We start from the raw sequence: 21,937 nt of genomic DNA on the forward strand, positions 1-21,937 counted from the left end.
CTTGAAAACACTGATCTCCTGAATTATGGGGAGCGTCACAAACTCAATCTTCGTCTCGTGCATTTCCCAATAGGGATCATATTGCAATCAGGAATCAGAACCCCAATTAATTTTGCCCTTTCCCCTTCCAAACCCAAGAGAGCCAACACCAACTGAAGTGCCTTTCTGTCATCCTGCTCGAGAGTGGATAACTCAGGTTAGAGCAGGACTCAAACCCATTACTTTCCTGCTTTGTATGGCTTAATTCCACACTGAGCAGCACATTTACCAGTTTAGCCATCAGGAAGCTCCATCAAGAAGTGGTTTTGATGCATAAAGAACATTATGTTGGCAAGTTTCAGAATGTTCCTACTTTAAAAAGTCTGTTACTTTTTTGAGAGTACTACTAATTGACAAAAAGTAAACATGGGATCATGCAACTTTAATACACAGATGTTGAATCAAGAGCCTAATCCATTCCTCAAATATACAAAGTTACATATTTATCTTGGACTACAATATGGGGAAAATATCACTTAAAAAAAAACTCTTGGCTAAATTAAGTTTAGTATTCTAATTTTACTAATTTAAGTTTAGTATACAAATCTTGTAGCAAAAACAGTGACTATAATCAGTTAAAGCTTCATTAAAAAAAAGTGTTGGGAGTCTACGAGTGGTCACAAATTACAAAACAAATCTAGAGCAAAGATCAGTTTTATCGAGAGAAAAGCTGACGTCAAACCAAATTACAGCACAGTCTGTTAAACATAGGTCATACGTTAATCACAGTTGCAAAACTCACCGTCAGAAGCTGCTTTTTGTATTAAATTAGTTTGCAATGGAGAAAACCAGTGAAGACAACAGTTTAAAAAAAACTTTAAGCTTTATTTTGACCGTTACTATAGTCAGAATAATGTAAATTAGAACTCAACTAATTGTTTCTACTCGTCTAACACTTCACTGAATGTCAACCATATAGGCAATGTTACTTGTACAGCTATTACCAGCCTCAATTACAATGATATTGACAGGGCATTGCAGTAATGTACTTTCTCACTAAATTAATAAAAACATTAGGAGGAAAAAAGGAAAACAATGATTCTTAGTTTGGCTATACAAAGAAAAAGGCCTATTCAAACTCCTTTGACAGAACCAGTTAACTCTACATGAAAATAATTTTTTTTTTTTAAATTCATGAGGCATCTTACATATTACCAAGGAGAATGAGAGGCCTCCAGCACGATTGGTGCTTGCAATGAATTCAGGATTCACATTTTACAACACGTGCACAAGGGGGGAGTCATTTTGAAACTCAACACTAAAATATTGTAAAGCACTGAAAATAAATTTAATGTTACCACAATAAATATCGTGCAAGTCCTACATTAAAGAAACCTACGAATCGCAAAAAGGACAGAAAAAGCAGTCATGCCAAAATGATGTTAAAGCATTTAAAAGTTAGTTCTGGTTGAGTGCAATTCTGGCTGAGAAATTTCACATTCCTCAGTTGCCCTTAATCTCTCAAGTGTTAAATGTTGTTCTTTTTTTTTTAAAGTGATGACCGTAAGACCTAGACCTCTGTTACAGTGCATTGTCCATCAGGTTGCTGCTCCCTGGCTCTGATGCTGCTGCTGGGCCCTCCTTCTGGAGATGGTTCACCTCCTGGTATCTCATTCTCCCTCTCACTGTTTGGAGAAACAAGTCTTTGCCTGCTGTGGATGGTGGTTGCAGACTCCTGAAGCGGACTGGTGTTCTCATCCTCGGTATCAGTGCTTGTGGCAGACTCAGTGTTATCATAAGACATTCTGGCTGCACTCTGTGCAGCTGAAACTCTACTAATAGTAGCTACAACTTGCTCTTCTCCCTCTCCTCTATGACTCCTGGTTATGCTTTGCCCACTTATGTGCAACTGAGCAAGGGAGTTCACAAGCAAGGCATTTGCATCTGGTGAAGGAGTTAGTAGACTGACTGGCTGGTCAGCTAGGGAAGTTGCTGGTCTAACTGCGGGCCTCATTATGGAAACAGAGGGCTGTATTGATGCCGATGCAGATCCAGCACCAGCTGCGCTATCTGCTCCATCTGCAGAGTTCTCTCTTTCTGAAGTCAATCCATTGGAGTCGCAGTCTAATCGAAGACCTGCCACTCCCTTCTTGGGAATATCTGCTATGTCCCGTTTCATCTTTCTGCGGCGGCCATGCTCATTACGTCTGAACTGAATCATGTTCTCCAAGTCTGCAATGTACAAATATCCAGCTATGAGCATTTCAATTGATTTTTTGCCCTTCAAATGAGCATCTTCTAGCTCTGTACTTGTGCGTTCATCATACTGCCACCAGCCATTTGTACCTTCATAGTACCAAGCATACTCTCCATTTCCTCGGCTTGCTGCCTTGAGCTCCTCGGGGGACAGCAAAGCTGGCTTGTCTAGGAACTCTTCGGGGATTTCCTGTCGACAAAGTGCACACCGTCTGCTTTGCCAGGATGCTCCTTTCACACACAGGAAACAGAAGATATGTTTGCATGGCAACTTAACAGGATGAACACAAGTCTGAAGGCAGATAGCACATTCTGGTACAGTCAGAGTAGGTGCTGTGTTTGAGTAAGACTCATTTAACTTCCTTCCTCCTGGAATCATGTTTGATGCATGATTGACATCCCCACAGCCAGCCATCCTAAGAAGCAGAACATAGATTTCATATCAGCAACCCAACATTGATATGAAATAAACACAAGGGCAAAAGATTTCCTTTGTCGGCTACGTATAATGAAATCGTAAAGAGCATATAAAACTCAGGAAATCTTTTCTTCCAAAAAGGCCAAAATGGATGATGGTTGTGAAGATACATTGATTTTCTTTGGAAAAGAGATTGAGGTGATGTGATTAAAGGGAACAGACAGCTGATTCAGAAAATTGCTCACTATGGTGAAGGCTTTAAATACAATGATACACTAGTTAGAAATTAGGATGGTAGAAGCACAAAAGGAAAGTCAGGCAGAGATGTTTCCACCAAAGGGATAATTAGGTTTTTGGAAAGCCAATGAAATGTAGGAGATAACCGAGTTCTGGTGGGTGAGTTTCTACAGGGAGAAGTGATTTTAGGGTAGAGAGAGAATGCAGGTAGATGGAACTGATCTGTGAAAAAAGGGCCTAATGACCTTTTCCAGTTCTTAAAATTTCTCACGTGCCACTGTAAATCTTATTTGCTGAAAATAATTCTGTGATTTACATGATATCTGAGTCACAGGAAAATACATCAAATGAATTTAGAATGCTCTATGCCACTAGTTTAAAATGTGAAGGCAATGTAGATATAAAAATGCACAATGGCACTTTAATTGCCAACAAGAAAGTCCACCAGGGCCACCTGGTCGTATTCACTGAGGGTAATTTTCTACTATTTTCTCAATCACTGTTTCAAAATAGATAATCACATTGGCTTATGTCGCAACACTGCAGTGGAATTTCTGTGTAAAACATACAGGATTCTCTCGTATGTAAATAACTGACTTTACTCCAGGACAAAATAGACTTCCATATGGCAAAGGATGATGGAGGGTATCTGTGAATTACAATTAAACAATTCAACTCAACGGGTTCTAAAATGACTTTTGTTAATATTTATATATTTCTAAATTTGCATTGCTGTTTTTAATTCAATAATTATCTATTTATTAGAGGATTTTTGAATTATATTTACAATACCATGGTTTGCCAAGCTGCCACACTGAACTTGAAGGATTAAATTAAGACAATTGTATAATATAGTATCTCAAGGTATAGAGTTTGTGACATTGAACATTCAGAATTAGCAGCTTATTTTTCCGTGAAGTACAGGAAAATTCCATAACTTGTATTACATGTTTATGTTCAATGTCTACAATGCAATCTAACATACAAGGCTAGAAATGACTGCAGATGATATTAATAGCTGAATGCACAGCATTCATGTGATAACCAGCGGTTCACTACTTTAATGGAATTGTTATTTTAAATGGTGTAATGTCGCTATTACAATTCTAGGCAGAGGAATGTCATATGAATGCTTTGTTAAGCATCTGTCCGCTAATATTTCCAACAGCTATTTCAAGCCCATCATATTTAGGGCACTTTTCATACCAAAACTTAGTGAACAAGAGATTTGTACCTCGTTTCTATCTCATACCTCTCAAGTATGAGTTGGAAGATATTTGCTTTTGTGGTATACTGGTTCCACATACATCTTTAAAACCTCATTACTTCCAAAAGGTTTCTTACTTCATGATAGTCTACTGTGCATTTCACTTCTATTGCAGTTCATAAAGATGCAAGCTGATCTGTATATTATGCTCCAACAGGATAAACAGAAACAAATATTTAAAAAAGGTACTTAACAGCCCGTCTTGGACGAGTGTATGTGAGGATTCCACTCCATGATTTTTAAAGAGTCACTTTTGAGGACTATGGAAATCACAATTTCAGTTGGTAACAAAGAAGTCTGCATAGACTGCAACTTATTTTGAACTTCAGTTATTTGAGGGATGCAGTTTCAAATACAGTACTACACCTTTTTAATCTAACATTAAAGCACAGGCACTATACCCAATGATTTATTTTCAAAAATATATTTTACCAAGGAAAATAACAAAGTTGCTTTACAAATGATGTGTCAGCCATCAATGTGTACCCTCCTAAATCTTACCAAGTAGCGTGCTTTTTTCACAATGTTTTACTAAAATAGAAAAAAATGGACAAGCCCGCAATTCATCAGGTGGCATTCATTTTAGAAAAAAGTACTTTCCCGACTGTGTGTTCCCTGTGAGCATGGTCAGAAATTCATGCACACTTGACGCCAGAATTTCCTACATGTGTTCTTGGTGGGTGAGGCTTCCTGCCCCTGGTTATAGGATATTTAATTAACAGCATTGCTCGAAGCTTCCATTAAATATATACAAAAATCTCTTCCCAAAAAAAAGAAAAATGTTAACAATAAATGCAGGGAGTCTCCCATTTTACCTTGCATTTGCAACATACACCAAGGACTCCAGTTTCCCCAGTTATCTGCGCCTTTTTTGAGCCCTATAATCCTAAAATTATGCCTTGGGATACTAGCATAAAAATTTTGAGCCAGTTCCTCAGAAATTGTTCTCTGCTATTTTAGTGCAGGATTTGACAAGTTTAAAATAAATAGGTTAATACCACCACTAAAATAATAGGGGTAAAATTTTATAGATGAATGCATTAAGCATTCTTATGTTGGTATCACTGGCATCATTTCTGAGGCTACAATTTATTTTACTGAATAAGGTGTTTTTAAAATAAACTTTAAAAACAAATTCTAATGTCTCTTTGAGGGATACAACAACTGAAATCTCTTTCTTGCAATTTTTGCATTCAGGCCAATTGTGTGACAACTTTAAATGAAGACCATTACCACACCAAAATGATTGGGCAGATTATGGACAAATTCATACATTTTACATACACAGGACCAAGAGATTACCTACAAAATATTGAATGTGGAAATACAAGAGCGAGTTGAGTTTTTTTTGCAAAAGAAGCAATTGAGAGCTATGAGAGGCAGAGTATAGTATATTTGTTGATAGAGTGCAATGGTTTATTTTTCAATCTTGTAGATTCCGGAGTCCAAACAGGGATAGAGCATATATTACCCTGAATACTGTTATTCGTAATACCAAATCCCAATAGAAATTCTAATTCAAAAATATATAAGTATACTAACAGAGCTGTGGATCCAGTTACTGATTCTTGCTACAAGTTCCTGCAGTGATCAGTGATGCCAAAGATGTTGCCAAGCTTACCCAACTCCCGGATTCCACAGAACCTCTACATTTGGAAAAAAAAAAAGATAAGTTAAATTAAGAAAACAAGATGTTCCATCATTTAGGAAATGTTTTTGCAGATATGGTCACAAAAAATATTTAGATCAGTACTACTTTATTATATGTCTGGAATAGCTGGCTGCAGGATGGCTGACTGCATAGTCAACTCAAAAATTAAAAAGTGCAAAAGAACATAATGGTAAAGACCAAGCTTACTAGAAAAAAGACAATTTGGCCACGGTGTGTGTATTTAAAAATGTATTTCTAACCACAGCAAGTCCCAATCGCTCATCATCCTCACTCATCTACATTGGCTTCTAAGATCAAAAAATCTCACCAAACCAGACGAACAGGCAGTCTCACTAGGCGACTGGTTATAGCAACCAGAACTGGTCAGAGATATCAGAGATTGAAACAATACCCCACCGCTTCAAATTCTCATCTTCGTGTTTAAATCCCTCCTTACCGAACCCCTCCCTATCTCTAACTTCCTCCAACCCTACAAACATCTCCCTCTTCTTTCCCCCTCCCCTCACCCGAGTCAATCTCTTCATTCCAGCTTCCAGCCTCTTGTGTATCCATCTTTGCCCCATCATTAGTACAGCTATGCCTTCAGCTGCTTAGTCCCATTCTCTGGAATTTCCTCCTTAAACCTCTCTGCTTCTCTACTTCCCTTTAATAATCTATTTAAAACCCACCCCTCTGACTAAGCTTTTGGCCATCCCTTCTAATATCTTCTTTGGCTCAGCACCCAGTTTTTCCGCATGCCTCTGTGAAGCATTTTAGGATGTTTTTCTATGTTAAAGGCACTATATAAAAGCAAGGTATTTTCTGAAGTAAGTAAATGAGCAGTAAAACTGAAATGTAATATGGCAATCTCATCTGGAGAGGACAGTGCTTTCAGGTCACTTAACCATTAATCATCGTTCGACAAGTAACTCTAAGCTAATGCTGTCTCTGAATCCTAACCCAATGCATCCTTATGTCAATTCTTTAGGGTGAGTTACAAGATACCTTGATAAAATGCTACTTTTTGGGCAATGTGAAAGCAAGTGTTGTATGTGAATTCCCTAAAAAAACATCTCTAGTGCTCTCACTATATATAAAATCAGATGTGCTAAATTGAAGGCTGATCAATAGCAAGCAGGCACCCAATTGAACAGCAGCCCTTAGGTGCAAAATCTTTTGGTTTAGTAACTGCAAAAATATTTTTGCTGACCAATTTAATGCTAAAAACAAGCAAGAGGTTTTTCATATAACTTTTACTGTAAACGAGCATGTTGCAAGATAAATATGGACGAGGAAGACCATCTGACCAATTTAACTCATTCATCCAAGAAGGCCCTACATTCCTCACTCCCACCCCCACCTGCAGCTTCCAACCGTTCCATAAATAATTCCAAGGTCCTATTTTGAAAATCTACCTGGAAACCCATTCAATGGGTTGATCGCTCAATGAAGAACTTTCTAACATCAGTCTTAAATTTACTAATTTGAACCTGCACCTCCTCATTCTACGCTTCCAATTTAGCTTGAAGCAATTTTACAGAACTAGCTTCACTGTTTGCTAACCTTATATACTTCTACAAGATAATTTTCCAGTTGGCTCCTTTCAAAAGCTAAAAAGCCAAAGTTTCTCCAGCCTTTCCTCATAACTCAGTCCTCTGATGCTAGGGATCAGCCTTGTGGCTCCTCTCTGAACTATCTCCAGCATCTGTAGGTCTCTGAGCCTCAGTGACCAGAACTGGGCAGAGTACTCAAGGTGTGGTCTGCCCAGAGCATTATACAGTTTGAGCATGACTTTCTCTGATTTGTAAGCTACTGTTTTGATAATATAGTTCAGCATTCTATTTGCTTATGTTGTATAAAGAAAAGCTGTACTCACTGTTAGAAATAGTGCCACTTCTCAATAATCTTTATTCATGCTCTCCACACGTTAGCTTCCACAGACTTCCTTATGAACCAGAAATTGGCCCTCTGTGCAAAATATCAGATATAACAGGCCACAGGGTAAATGGTTAATCCTTTTGTCACAAGTATCAGCAATAGTATGGGACAATATATGACAATATTAGTAAGCATTTAGAAATAAATAAAAGACAGCTTAGCAGAGATTTGTTAAAAGCAAGCTATGTTTGAGTTTCTGGAAGACATTACCAATTGGATATGGGGAATATGGTAGATGTAGTGCATCTAGATTTTCAGATGTTTCTCAAGAGGTTGGGTAAAAATTTAGGCATATGGTAAAAGATAAAAATGTTTCAGTGTGGATAGAAAGTTGGTTGATAGACAGAAAGCAAAATTAGGGTAAATGGATGTGGCTCAGACTGGAGAAGGATTGAAGGGAATTGTAGGTCCCTTGCAGTCGGAGTCAGGTGAATTTATAATGGTGAACAAAGAAATGGCAGACCAATTGAACAAATACTTTGGTTGTGTCTTCACGAAGGAAGACACAAATAACCTTCCGAATGTACTAGGGGACAGTGGGTCTAGTGAGAAGGAGGAACTGAGGGATATCCTTATTAGGCAGGAAATTGTGTTAGGGAAATTGGTGGGATTGAAGGCCGATAAATCCCCGGTCCTGATAGTCTGCATCCCAGAGTACTTAAGGAAGTGGCCCTAGAAATAGTGGATGCATTGGTGATCATTTTCCAACAGTCTATCGACTCTGGACCAGTTCCTATGGACTGGAGGGTAGCAAATGTAACACGACTATTTTAAAAAGGAGAGAGAAAACGGGTAATTATAGACCGGTTAGCCTGACATTAATAGTGGGGAAAATGTTGGAATCAATCATTAAGGATGAAATAGCAGTGCATTTGGAAAGCAGTGACAGGATCGGTCCAAGTCAGCATGGATTTATGAAAGGGAAATCATGCTTGACAAATCTTCTGGAATTTTTTGAGGATGTAACTAGCAGAGTGGTGTATTTGGACTTTCAAATGGCTTTTTACAAGGTCCCGCACAAGAGATTGGTGTGCAAAGTCAAATGCGCATGGTATTGGGGGTAATGTACTGACATGGATAGAGAACTGGTTGGCAGACAGGAAGCAGAGTCGGGATAAACGGGTCCTTTTCAGAATGGCAGGCAGTGACTAGTGGAGTGCCGCAGGACTCAGTGCTAGGACCCCAGCTCTTTACAATATACATTAATGATTTGGATGAAGGAATTGAGTGTAATATTTCCAAGTTTACAGATGACACTAAACTGGGTGGCAGTGTGAGCTGTGAGGAGGACGCTAAGAGGCTGCAGGGTGACTTGGACAGGTTAGATGAGTGGGCAAACACATGGCAGATGCAGTATAATGTGGATAAATGTGAGGTTATCCATTTTGGGGGCAAAAACACGAAGGCAGAATATTATCTGAATGGCGGCAGATTAGCAAAAGGGGAGGTGCAACGAGACCTGGGTGTCATGGTTCATCAGTCATTGAAGGTTGGCATGCAGGTACAACAGGCGGTGAAGAAGGCAAATGGTATGTTGACCCTCATAGCTAGGGGATTTGAGTATAGGAGCAGGGAGGTCTTACTGCAGTTCTACAGGGCCTTGGTGAGGCCTCACCTGGAATATTGTGTTCAGTTTTGGTCTCCTAATCTGAGGAAGGACGTTCTTGCTATTGAGGGAGTGCAGCAAAGGTTCACCAGACTAATTCCCGGGATGGCTGGACTGTCATATGAGGAGAGACTGGATCAACTGGGCCTTTATTCACTGGAGTTTAGAAGGATGAGAGGGGATCTCATAGAAACGTATAAGATTCTGACGGGACTAGACAGGTTAGATGCAGGAAGAATGTTCCCGATGTTGGGGAGGTCCAGAACCAGGGGACATAGTCTTAGGATAAGAGGTAGGCCATTTAGGACTGAGATGAGGAGAAACTTCTTCACTCAGAGTTGTTAATCTGTGGAATTCCCTGCCGCAGAGAGTTGTTGATGCCAGTTTATTGGATATATTCAAGAGGGAGTTAGATATGGTCCTTACAGCTAAAGGGATCAAGGGGTATGGAGAGAAAGCAGGAAAGGGATACTGAGGGAATGATCAGCCATGATCTTATTGAATGGCGGTGCAGGCTCAAAGGGCCGAATGGCCTACTCCTGCACCTATTTTCTATGTTTCTATGAAAGTGGTGTATCCCAGGAGTCAGTGCTGGGACTACTTTTGTTCTCTTTATTTATAAAAGGATTTGAACATGGTCATGGGGAACACATTCAGAATTTGCTGAGGGCAGAAAAGGAGAAAGTTTGAAAAACGCTGAGGAGCACTGAAAAAGACTTCAGGAAAACAAACAGGTCTGCAGAATGGGCAGATGGGTGGCAATTTAACATGGATAAATGTAATGCAATATATTTTAGGTGAAAAAACAAGGAATGGAAGTATAAATTTATTTGAAAAGCAGTGAAGGATGTGGATATCCAAGGAGTTGAAGTACAAAATTCCCAGAAACTACAAATGCAGATACATCATAGGCAGTCCCTCAGAATCGAGGAAGACTTGCTTCCACTCTAAAAAGGAGTTCTTAGGTAGCTCAACAGTCCAATATGAGAACCACGGTCCCTGCCACAGGTGGGACATTTAGTCGTTGAGGGAAAGGGTGGGTGGGACTGGCTTGCCGCACGCTCTTTTCGCTGCCTGTGCTTGATTTCTGCATGCTCTTGGCAATGAGACTTGAGGTGCTCAGCGCCCTCCCGAATGCACTTCCTCCACTTAGGGCAGTCTTTGGCCAGGAACTCCCAGGTGCCGGTGAGGATGCTGCACTTTATCAGGGAGGCTTTGAGGGTGTCCTTGTAACGTTTCCTCTGCCCACCTTTGGCTTGCACGCCATGAAGGAGTTCGAGTAGAGTGCTTGCTTTGGGAGTTTCGCGTCTGGCATGCGAACGATGTGGCCTGCCCAGCGGAGCTGATCAAGTGTGGTCAGTACTTCAATGCTGGGGATGTTGGCCTGGTCGAGGACACTAACGTTGGTACGTCTGTCCTCCCAGGGGATTTGTAGGATCTTGCGGAAACATCATTGGTGGTATTTCTCCAGCTACTTGGTGTCTACTTTATATGGTCCATGTTTCTGAGCCATACAGGAGGGCGGGTATTACTACAGCCCTGTAGACAATGAACTTGGTGGCAGATTTGAGGGCCTGGTCTTCAAACATTCTTTTCCTCAGGCGGCCGAAGGCTGCGCTGGCGCACTGGAGGCAGTGTTGAATCTCGTAGTCAGTGTCTGCTCTTGTTGATAAGAGTCTCCCGAGGTATGGGAAATGGTCCACTTTGTCCAGTGCCGCGCCGTGCAGATATATAAAGGCATTAAAGAAGCCAATCACATTTTGGATTTTATAAACAGGAGCACAGATTAAAGTAGTAATGATGAATTTATAAAAACATGAGTTAGGCCACAGTTATAGTAGTGTGCAGTTGTAGGTGCCCCATTATTGGAAGGAAATTAAAGCCATAAAATGGCTCAGATTAAATACTAGGGTGGGAAACTCTAGTTATGAGCAGAGACTTGAGATACTGGGACTTTTTCCACTACCACAGAGAGGTTAAGAGAGAATTTAATAAAGGTTTTGTTAGTCTTTCCCTTTTCACCCGATTTCCTCTGGTTGGGGAATTGGTTACAAGGGGTCATCAGTTTAAAATGATCACCAAGAGTGAGATTGCTGGAGCATGAAATAATTTGCCACAGAGAGTGGTTGAGGTACAGACCACTGCATCTTTTTGGGTAACATTGGGTACGCTTAGAAACAAAGGAAGATACAAAGCTATAGGGAGACAGCAGAGCTGTGGGATTAGTTCTGGATTGCTTTAGCGGGGAGCAGTCATTGACATGATGGGCTGAATGGCCTGTTGTGTTGTAAGCTGGTACAGTTGTATGGTTCCTAGGGCTGGATTTTTCACTGAAATTGAATTATGATTGTTCTTCAACCTGGTGTTCTAATGCCAAGGATCAACTCAATTTTGATCAGTGCACCTTCATTATATTTTTATGGCAGATGCTATTAGGATATTCTATAGGCAGTCCACCTTGGATGGGGGCGGGGTGGTGGGCGGGAAGGGGGTGGGGGGAGGAATCCAAAGCTGCTGCAGTGGCTCAAAGAGTTAAGGCAGCCATTTTGTGTCCAAAGATCTGACTCAATGCAATGTCTGAGGCTTGTACTTCTATAGGGTATGGGGTCCACAAATTTAGAGACTCATCAGCTGAGGTGGCAATAACACGCTGCATCAGCCAGGAGATGCTAACTCTGAAAACATACACCCCAGCTAGCTGTTGAAAAATAAAACTAATTGTTGATGATTCAACAACAACTTGCATTTATAAAACGCCTTTAACCTCGTAAAAAGTGCCAAGGTGCTTCACAGAAGAGTAATTAGACAAAAGGTGACAAGAGCTAAAGGAGGAAATATCAGGACAGACGATGAAATGTTTGGACAGCTGGAGAGGTTTAGGGAGCACAGCTGCTAATGGTGGGGCAAATGAAGTGGGGGAGTATAAGTTCAGAGTTGGATGAATGTAGAGCTCTTGGAGGGTTGTAGGGCTAGAGATAGAGGAGGGGGGGACAAGGCCATGGAGAGATTTGAACAAAGAGAAGAATTTTAAAATTGACGAGTTAGTGGACCGAGAGCCAATGTAGTTCAGTGAGCACAAGGGAGATGGGTGAGCGGTATTTTCTGCTTAGAGTATGGGCAGCAGAGATTTGGATGAGTTCAAGTTCCTGAGGTGAGGAAAATGGGAGAATGGCTAAGAGAGCGCTGGAATAGTTAAATCTGGAGGTAACAAAAGCATGGATTAGGGTTTCAGCAGAAGATAAGCTGAAGCAGGGGCTGAGACAGGTGATGTTAATGAGGTGGAATTAGGTGGCTGAGACTGTGAACAGTCTGGTTTAGCCAGAGACAGTGGCCAGAAAGTGGGATGGAATCAGTGGTGAGGGAACAGAGCTTGTGGCTTTGGTCTTCTCAATGTTTAATTGGATAAATTGCGGCTCACCAGGACTGGAAGTTGGATAACCAGTCTGATAGCACAGAGGCAGTGAAGAGAGAGAGAGAGACAGACAGTCGGGAGGGAGAGCTAAATATCATCAGCATACATGTGGAACCTGACATTTTGTCTTTGGATGATGTTGCCGGGGACAGTATGTAGATGGGAAATAGGAGAAGGCCGAGGATAGATCCTTGAGGGATTCAGAGGTAATGGCGAGGGGGTGAAGAGAAGAGAAACAGATTTGAAAGTAAGAGGAACAGTACTCAAGGAGTGGGAACTGTTTGCATTATCAGCTGGCATGGGGACTAGGAAAGGAACTCGGGTGGTCAGCAGTTCAGTGGGAATAGGGTCAAGAGAGCAACAGGTGAGTCTCATGGACACGACGAGCTCAGAGATAAGATAAGAGGGGAGATAAGCGAGAAATTAGAGAAAGATGCAAGTTCAGCGTTCTGGCAGGAGGGGATCCTTGGTTTGGTGGACAGTGGGAAGCAAAGGGATGCAGCAGAGAGGCAGCTGAACAGATAGTCACTAACAGAAGTTCATGAGGTCCTTGCACTTGCTGGAGGCGACAGTAGAATGGGCAGGGGAGATGGCCTTATGAAGACAGTTGGTAGTGAAGAAAAGAAGCCAGAGGTTATCTTTGTATTCTAGGATGATCTGGCTATGAATGGCTAAACCAGTTGTGCAGCATATACGTTCAACTTAATGGAGCGAAGATGGGAGCCGAACCAGGAGAACGACCAGGGTGGGAGAAAGCAAGGGTTTTGCTGGGCGCAGGGCATCAAAAGCAGTGGTGAGGGCATGATTCAACAAATCAATAACTGCAGAACTATCGTGGCAATTGGAGGGCCAAAGGATAGACAGTTGGGAGTTTGAAAATGATGTTGTGACTTAGGGGGGGTGAGGGAGAATTTTTCCCCAGAGGTGGACACAGAAGTTGGATGTGACTGTTGAGGAATATAAGGAAGTGATCAGAGATGGCCTCGTCTTTGTTTGAGAAGATGGGAATGGAGGCAGTGAAATGGAAAGGTCGAGAGTGGGTGGCTGTGAATATGGGTAGGGGAGTTTATAGGGAGCGAAAGGTTCAGGGAGGACAGTGAACTCAAGAGGAGTGAGAGCGAGGTGAATTGAGATGGAGGTTGAAAGTCACTTGGTGCAGAATCTGAGGGAGGAAAGGAGTGAGGATATCTTGGTGAGAATTTGGAGTGTAGCACCTTTCTGCAGTGGAAGCTTTATATATTAACATATCACAAGCATGAGGTGCCTGGACTATCACTCTGAACTTATTCAGGGATGGCTTACAAATTTGTAAAGAAAAGACAACAAACCTCCCCTGCACATCAAAGTCAAACTTAAGACAGTTTGTATATTCCCTCCACCATAAATTCAACAGAAATCTCTCCCAGAAAGTAGTCACAGAAGTCACTTCTAAACTGAATAAAATTTGTAGCTTTGCTTAGATTCAAAGATATATTTGCAACAGGACAAGTCCTCAGGTCTACCATATAAATGACTTGTAACATAGACTGGCAGATTTGGCTCATATTGGAAGTGACCCGTGGTTCACAAGGCATTGAAATTGGTATACAAGAATTATGGGAGAAGATTTAACGTCAAAACCTTACTCAAAATAAACGGAGTCCATGCCATGTGGCACTTCAGAAACAATGGGCTCAATTTTGGTCAGGAGTTGCTCCGTTTTTTTTTGGAGTAACTTGGATTTTCTGGCATAATTTAAAAATCCCCATTTTGCACATTCAATTTGCACTAGTGTAATTGAGTTAGTTACGATTTTTTTTTAAGTTTAGTTTTTTTTTCTCAAAAGGGGGCGTTACCTGCCACCTATGCCAGTTCTGCCCATTTAGGCAACTTTGGCCAGCTAATAGTTACTCCAAATCTACTTAGGCTAGCATATGTGGTCACTTCAGAAAACCCTTGCGGAGAGTTAAGAAATCAGCGCAAGTAGGTGCATCAGAGGCCATTCGGCCTGAGATAGGGGCGGGCAGGCAGGAGAACTGATAGAAATTATCTAGGCAGGAGCACTATCAGTTCTCCTGCCTGCCCGCCCGCCCGCCCACCCCTAGCCATGGCCGAGTGGCCATCTGGTGCAATTTCTAGATGATTAAAGCTTCAAATCAACTACCCGTACTCACAACATTTGGTCGGCATCGGGTCCCACACACAGCAGCTACAGCAAGACACGAAGAGGCTGGGGGCGAGGAGCTACTACGCATGCGTGGACACTCCACTGCGCACATGCAGACGTCCCGGCACTGTTTTCGGCGCAGGATGCTGGCTCCATCCCCGACTCGACTGGCCACGCTGCGTGACCACAGGGAGGAGGCCAGACAGCGGCCAAAGTGGGGAGGAATTTTTTTCAGCGCACTTCTGAGAAAAGCGGCGCATCTCTGGTAAGTGCGCCGAAAAAAGGGGGGGCCAAAATTGAGCCCATTGGCCGTAACAGTCCAACACATTTTAACACGAGCAAACAAGCCAAAGAATACAAATCTCGCGCCTGCCAATTCAGAAAAATCGCATTACCAAAGAGAACTTATCAACAAATGTAAATCCATTAATTACAATGTTGCAGCCAACCAAAATCTTATTTTTTAACCGAGTTACAAAGTCTCCATCTGCTCTGATATTCTGACCAATACCATCCTTTAAAAGAACTTCCTCACAGGATTTAGCTGAAGAAAAAGAAAATCAATTGTTTTGCTTTGATCATTTTGATACACAACATGATGACTACAGGCGTTAGAAGAATGGAAAGATATCGAGTGAGAAAAATAAAGAGTTTTCATTGGCAGTTTTGGCACTCCAGCATCTGTGCACACAAAGTACAGCGTGCGCTGAAGAGCGACGGCTGTGAAGAGAGCGACTGGACTGAACGTCACCAAGGTCTAGGTCGCTGATTGGAGTGTGGGCATGTACAGCAGGAGCGACAAGGTTGCGTGCTGGAGCGGCGAGTGATCGTGGAGCGACGTGGTCGGGGGTCCAGGCGAGGCGTGAGTTCAGTGCCCAGGAGAGGCAAAGGCCCAGGGGTAGCATGGGTCAGCCCACACTGCAATACGTATGCGCACTAGGTCCGTGCAGCAGAGCTGGTCTCCAGTCATCTTGGTTAATCTTTGCCACTGGACCAAGACCTAGCTCTGTCAAACCCGTGTGGCGGCTGGTGTGCAATGGTCACCACACGTTAAAAAGATCCACGCACAGGCATCTTCCACCCTTCAACATGTAGTTCGGGACTTGGAATATTAGGTCCTTCATTGAAACACCTGTGAGCTCATTCCTTTTTGGCGTGGAAGCAAGTCATCCTCGATACGAGGGACCGCCTATGATAATGACAACTCCCTATAGAGAGCATTCCTGATCTTGGCCACCCTGCATCAAGTAAGCACTGAGTGAATCAGGCAGTTTCTCATTAGGGAGAAAGTAATTAATAATCTATATATTTATATCTCTAATATATTAACCATCTTGCATCTAGTACACACACGTTCCTGTGTCTTTCAACTGTCATGTCTGGGTAATACACAGACTGAGAATTGCTTTCCATACTTAGCATTAACAAAAATTTGCATTTATATAGCACCTTTAACGTAGTGAAATGTCCCAAGGTGCGTAACTACATTGTAAACCTCCCAATACCAAGCTGCACCATCAAACTTCATCTCCCAACTCCATCCACTCCCAGATATGCTACCAGCAACAATAAGCTGTTTTTATTTCTTTAATCTTTCAAAAATTCATTCAACTTTTAATTTTGAGCGCTTAAAAATAAATAAAACTTCCAATTTTTTCCTCTTATTTTGGAGCCTTGATTTATTTAATAATTTCAGAGCTAGTTTGCTTACTCTCCCTCTGGGCACTCCTCTGCTCCACTCTTATTGCTACCTTCACCTATCACCAGTAAATACAGACCTGAACAGCTCGTTCCCAACAATACCTCCTATCCAGCATAAAAGGTATAAAGAACCAGAAGGGGACAGAGGCAAAGCAAAAAACAAGACTTAAGCACAAAATAAGAGCAAGAGGGATAAAAGCAGAAAACAAGCAAAATAAAGACACAAACAACAAGAGGAAGGAGAGAGACTAGTAAGACATTGAGCTGGGATTCGCAATGAGTAATCATCACCATCATGATGCCGAACTAAGCGTTCGCTGTTATAACCTTTTTGAAACTGTCTGCAACTTCAGGATTTAGCGCTTGCGCATCTAAATGCAGGAATCCTGAAGTTGCGGTCAGTCATTCATTGCTCTGACATTGGCTGTGTTGTGGCCTGCGCATCCGCCATGGATAGCCGGTTATCAGAGAAATCGATGAAAACTTGGGTTTTTCCAGAGTAATATCGCTACTAATTACCACTTTAAATGTTAGGCCTTGTTGGATTAGGTGTAACTGGGGTTTTAAACAGCATATTGACTGCTAAAGAAACATTAAGACCCTAAAAAACTAATTTAAGCTGCTCATGCATGGGCAGGGGTGTGCAAATCACAGCACAAGGGAAACATGGCATTTACTACTGTTTCCCATCATTTCTCCCGATTGAACGTTGGAAAAAAGACCTCTAAATTTAGGCTCTAAAGTTCCTTAACTAGGAGTGATATGAGCAGGTGGGAACATGGGGTAGATTGCAGGAATTTACATGCAGTATTATATTTAAGAAGCGATATTTAGTTCCACAAGAGGATTATGAGTAACCAATAGCAATCAAGTACCTATTATCTTGAGTTTGATTTAATCTCAAAGCATTTTATGCTTTTCCTTCATAACCCTGGTTTTAATCTTTAAAGGATTACTACATTATCATGTTCTAATATCGGTCTTGGTTAGCTGTTTCCCAGCTTTTAATCTTGACCTATGAAGGAAATGAATGGGGAAAGCAAACAGGATCGCAATTTCAAATTCATCCCACATCCTTCCTTCAAGCTTACTGCTCAATTGATACCGTTGATACAGGTTGTAAACATTTAAGGAGAGTTGTTTATGTTGTGGTAAGGCCTGTGAATGCCATCAAGCCCAAACCTAGGTGAAGGCCCAAAGTTGGAGGGAAGAGATAAATTGTAGTAGTGGCGGGTGGACAGGCAGGCATCGAGTTTGAATTTTGAAAGCCCGCAGCTTCACTGAACCTCAGGCTTTATTCAAAGGGGGGGGGGGGGGGGAAGAAAGAGAGAGAGGAGACAACCCTGGAAGGAGGGACCAGGGAGCGTTTAAATGGAATTCTATGAAGTTGCTCACACCAATAAGAAAATCTACACAAGTGGAAACTATACAAATCAAAACAGGGCGCGTTTAAGCACCCCTCTGCACCCCCCAACCCCCGAGAAAAAAACCTGCTGTTTACTAAACCAACCTGACGAGTACAGGAATCCATTCGCAGCACAGTGACAACACTTTAAAAGGGGGCCATGGCCTGGCAATGTATAAAGCCGGAACACATGCTTATTTTTTTTTGTTGGGGGGCTGGTTCAAGATTTGCCAAGAGAATGGTTCCGGCGACATAAACCAAAAGAAGCGGCCAGCCCTGCTAGAGTGTTGTGCCAATCGGATGTTGACAGTAAGAGGACAGGGGTGAGGGGCACACAATGGGGAGAGTGCAGCGGATCCCTGCTGGCCTTGTCCCTGTGTCTCTGGAACAAGAGCCGCCGGCCGGCGCTCGCTCGCTCCACAGCGCCTTCCATTTGGAACATTCACCCAGTGTCAACGTGTTCGAATGGAACACGGCCACCCCCAACACTCGCAGCGCACCCACAATGAACACCGAATGCCGTCGTCAGCACGGGGCGGGGGGGGGATTGTTCCTTTATGACCTAAACAATGGGAGGTGGAAGGTTCGGCCGGTGTATCAAAGTTCGGCCACTTACCCGCGCCGCTTCTCGACGATGACGAGCCCGGCGCTGCAAACCTGCCCACCGAGCAACAAACGGCACTGAGACTGGCACTGCTCCGTCTACCAGCTCAGCTCAGCCCCACGGCCGCAGTCGCAACTTCTGCGCGTCAGCTCCGCCGAGCGTCCTGACGCCAACACGCCCGTGTCTTTGGCACCAGCCCAGGCAGCTGCTGCTGCTTGTGCGAGAAACGATGGCGCCACTTCCTGTCAAGATGTGTCCCCGTCAGAGCCATGCAATGACCATGTGTGGTCGGATTAGTGCTTAGTGAACGTGACTGACTTCTTAAACAACATATCCAGTTCGAGGCGTTGTAATCGAGGTGTTTTTTCCCCTCCACTATCTGATTATTGGAAAAATCTCGAGCTCTCTTGTTTTACCGAGTTGACAGATTTTCAATTATCCGGCTTTAGCAAGGAAGGTAAAATTCCCTTCACATCACGATAAAGCATCATGTGTTGATTGAAAGGCATTGTTGCCCCATTGGAGAATTGCAGTAATGCCAACCCCACCGTCTCATAAATCGAGAGACAAATAATATTAACTCCGCAATTAAATATTGGGACGACCGAAGCCATTGTCTTCGGTTCCCACCACAAGCAGGATAGCTCAGATGAATACGTGGCGTGAGGTGTGGTGCAAGAGGGAGGGATTCAAATTCCTGGGACATTGGAACCGGTTCGGGGGGAGGTGGGACCAGTACAAACCGAATGGTCTGCACCTGGGCAGGACCGGAACCAATGTCCTAGGGGGGAGTGTTTGCTAGTGCTGCTGGGAAGGAGTTAAACTAATATGGCAGGGGGATGGGAGCCTATGCAGGGAGATAGAGGGAAATAAATGGGGGCAGAAGCAAAAGATAGAAAGGAGAATAGTTAAAGTGAAGGGCAGAGAAACCCAAGGCAAAAATCAAAAAGGGCCACATTACAGCAAAATTCTAAAGGGGCAAAGTGTGTTAAAAAGACAAGCCTGAAGGCTCTGTGCCTCAATGCGAGGAATATTTGTAATAAGGTGGACAAATTAACTGTGCAGATAGCAGTTAATGGGTATGATGCATTTGGCTCCAGGGTGACCAAGGCTGGGAACTCTATCCAAGGGTATTTAACATTTAGGAAGGATAGACAAAAAGGAAAAGGAGGTTGGTTGGCATTGTTGGTTAAAGAGGAAATTAATGCAATAGTAAAGAAGGACATTAGCTTGGATGATGTGGAATCAGTATGGATGGAACAAATAGAATACCAAAGGGCAGAAACCGCTAGTAGGAGTTGTGTCCAGACCACTAAACAATAGTAGTGAGGTTGGGGACAGCATCAAAGAAGAAATTAGGGATGCGTGCAATAAAGGTACAGCAGTTGTCATGGGCGACTTTAATCTACATATTGATTGGGCTGATCAAACTGGTAGCAATACGGTGGAGGAGAATTTCCTGGAGTGTATTAGGGATAGTTTTCTCGACCAATATGTCGAGGAACCAACTAGAAGGCTGGCCATCCTAGACTGGGTGATGTATAATGAGAAAGGGCTAATTAGCAATCTTGTTGTGCAAGGCCCCTTGGGGAAGAGTGACCATAATATGGTAGAATTCTTTATTAAAATGGAGAGCGACACAGTTAATTCAGAGACTAGGGGCCTGAACTTAAGGAAAGGTAATTTCGATGGTCTGTTCATCTAAATTGATGCCCGTTTGGAATTCGATTGGCTGTGGCTATTTTTGAAAGGAACATGGAGAATCTGCTAAAGTCGGTCCGCGCACCTTGGTTTTCCTGGACGACATATTGATCACAGGTCTGGACACCATCGAACACTTGCAGAATGTGGAAGAAGTTCAAAGTCAGCGAGACCGTGTGGGACTCAGGTTGAAATGCTCGAAATGTGTTTTCCTGGCGCCAGAGGTCGAGATCTTAGGGAGAAGAATCGTGGCAGATGGCATCAGACCCACCGATGCCAAGACGGAGGCCATCAAGAATGCACCGAGACCACAGAACGTGACGGAGCTGCGGTCGTTCCTGGGACTCCTCAATTATTTTGTTAATTTCCTACCTGGGTTAATCACCTTGCTAGAACCCCTACACATGTTGCTACGCAAGGGAGATGACTGGGTATGGGGGAAATCACAAGAGAGTGCTTTTGAGAAAGCCAGAAATCTGTTATGTTCCAACAAACTGCTTGTTCTGTATGATCCATGTAAACGTTTAGTGCTAGCTTGCGATGCGTCTTTGTACGGGGTCAGATGTGTGTTACAACAAACAAACGAATCGGGAACATTGCAACCGGTCGCTTATGTGTCCAGGAGTTTGTCCAAGACCGAAGGGGCCTAAGGCATGATTGAAAAAGAATCTCTGGCATGCATTTACGGGGTAAAAAAAAATGCACCCGTATCTGTTTGGGCTTAAGTTTGAGTTAAAATCTGAACATAAGCCACTCGTATCGCTATTCTCAGAGAGCAAAGGTATTAATATCAATGCCTCTGCTCGTATCCAAAGATGAGCACTCACAGTGTCTGCATATAACTATGTAATTCGTCACAGGCCAGGCACAGAGAACTGCGCTGATGCCCTCAGTCGGCTACCATTGCGCACCACCGGGGTCAAAATGGCACAGCCTGCAGACTTGTTCTTCGTAATGGATGCATTTGAAAATGAAAAGTCACCCGTTATGGTCCACCCGATCAGGACCTGGACCAGCCAGGATCCTTTACTATCCCTGGTAAAAAAACGTTGTCCTCCGTGGGAGCTGGTCCAGCATCCCAGCGGAGACGCATGAAGAGATCAAGCCGTTCCAGCGGCGCAAAGACGAAATGTCCATACAGGCGGACTGTCTTTTGTGGGGTAATCACATGGTTTTGCCTAAGAAAGGCAGGGAAATGTTCATACGCGACCTACACAGTACCCACCCAGGCATAGTAATGATGAAAGCTATAGCCAGATCCCATGTGTGGTGGCCTGCCATTGACTCAGATTTGGAGTCTTGCGTGTGCAATGCAACACTTGCTCTCAACTGACCAATGCACCCAGGGAGGCACCGTTAATTTGTGGTCATGGCCCTCTAAATCGTGGTCTAGGATCCACGTTGACTTCCCTGGCTCGTTTCTAGGCAAAATGTACTTGGTTGTTGTGGATGCTTATTCTAAGTGGATTGACTGTGTAATAATGTCTGTAAGCACGTCCAGTGCCACCATTGAAAACCTACAAGTCATGTTTGCCACGCACTGCCTGCCTGATGTCCTCGTCAGCGACAATGGGCCGTGCTTCACCAGCGCTGAATTCAAGGAATTCATGACCTGC

The 21,937-nt window shown here is 43.0% G+C and overlaps 1 protein-coding gene across 2 annotated transcripts; it reads right to left on the bottom strand.

The window, feature by feature from the left end:
- Positions 1-677: 677 nt before the first annotated feature.
- rnf146 (ring finger protein 146) lies at positions 678-18,743 on the bottom strand. Of its 2 annotated transcripts, XM_070885273.1 has the most exons (5): positions 18,633-18,743; positions 7,685-7,776; positions 5,700-5,803; positions 2,326-2,651; positions 678-2,211 (listed from the first exon to the last, which is right to left on the bottom strand). In XM_070885273.1, exons 4-5 carry the CDS (start codon positions 2,648-2,650, stop codon positions 1,550-1,552), a joined length of 987 nt encoding a protein of 328 aa, XP_070741374.1. In that variant the 5' UTR covers position 2,651; positions 5,700-5,803; positions 7,685-7,776; positions 18,633-18,743; the 3' UTR covers positions 678-1,549. The 2 variants fall into 2 exon arrangements, with proteins under 2 accessions (XP_070741374.1, XP_070741373.1); XM_070885272.1 differs by having other exon boundaries at positions 678-2,651.
- Positions 18,744-21,937: the final 3,194 nt, after the last annotated feature.

The sequence above is a fragment of the Pristiophorus japonicus genome, chromosome 7 (assembly GCF_044704955.1).
Source record: "Pristiophorus japonicus isolate sPriJap1 chromosome 7, sPriJap1.hap1, whole genome shotgun sequence".
In the NCBI taxonomy this organism is placed as follows: Eukaryota; Metazoa; Chordata; class Chondrichthyes; family Pristiophoridae; genus Pristiophorus; species Pristiophorus japonicus.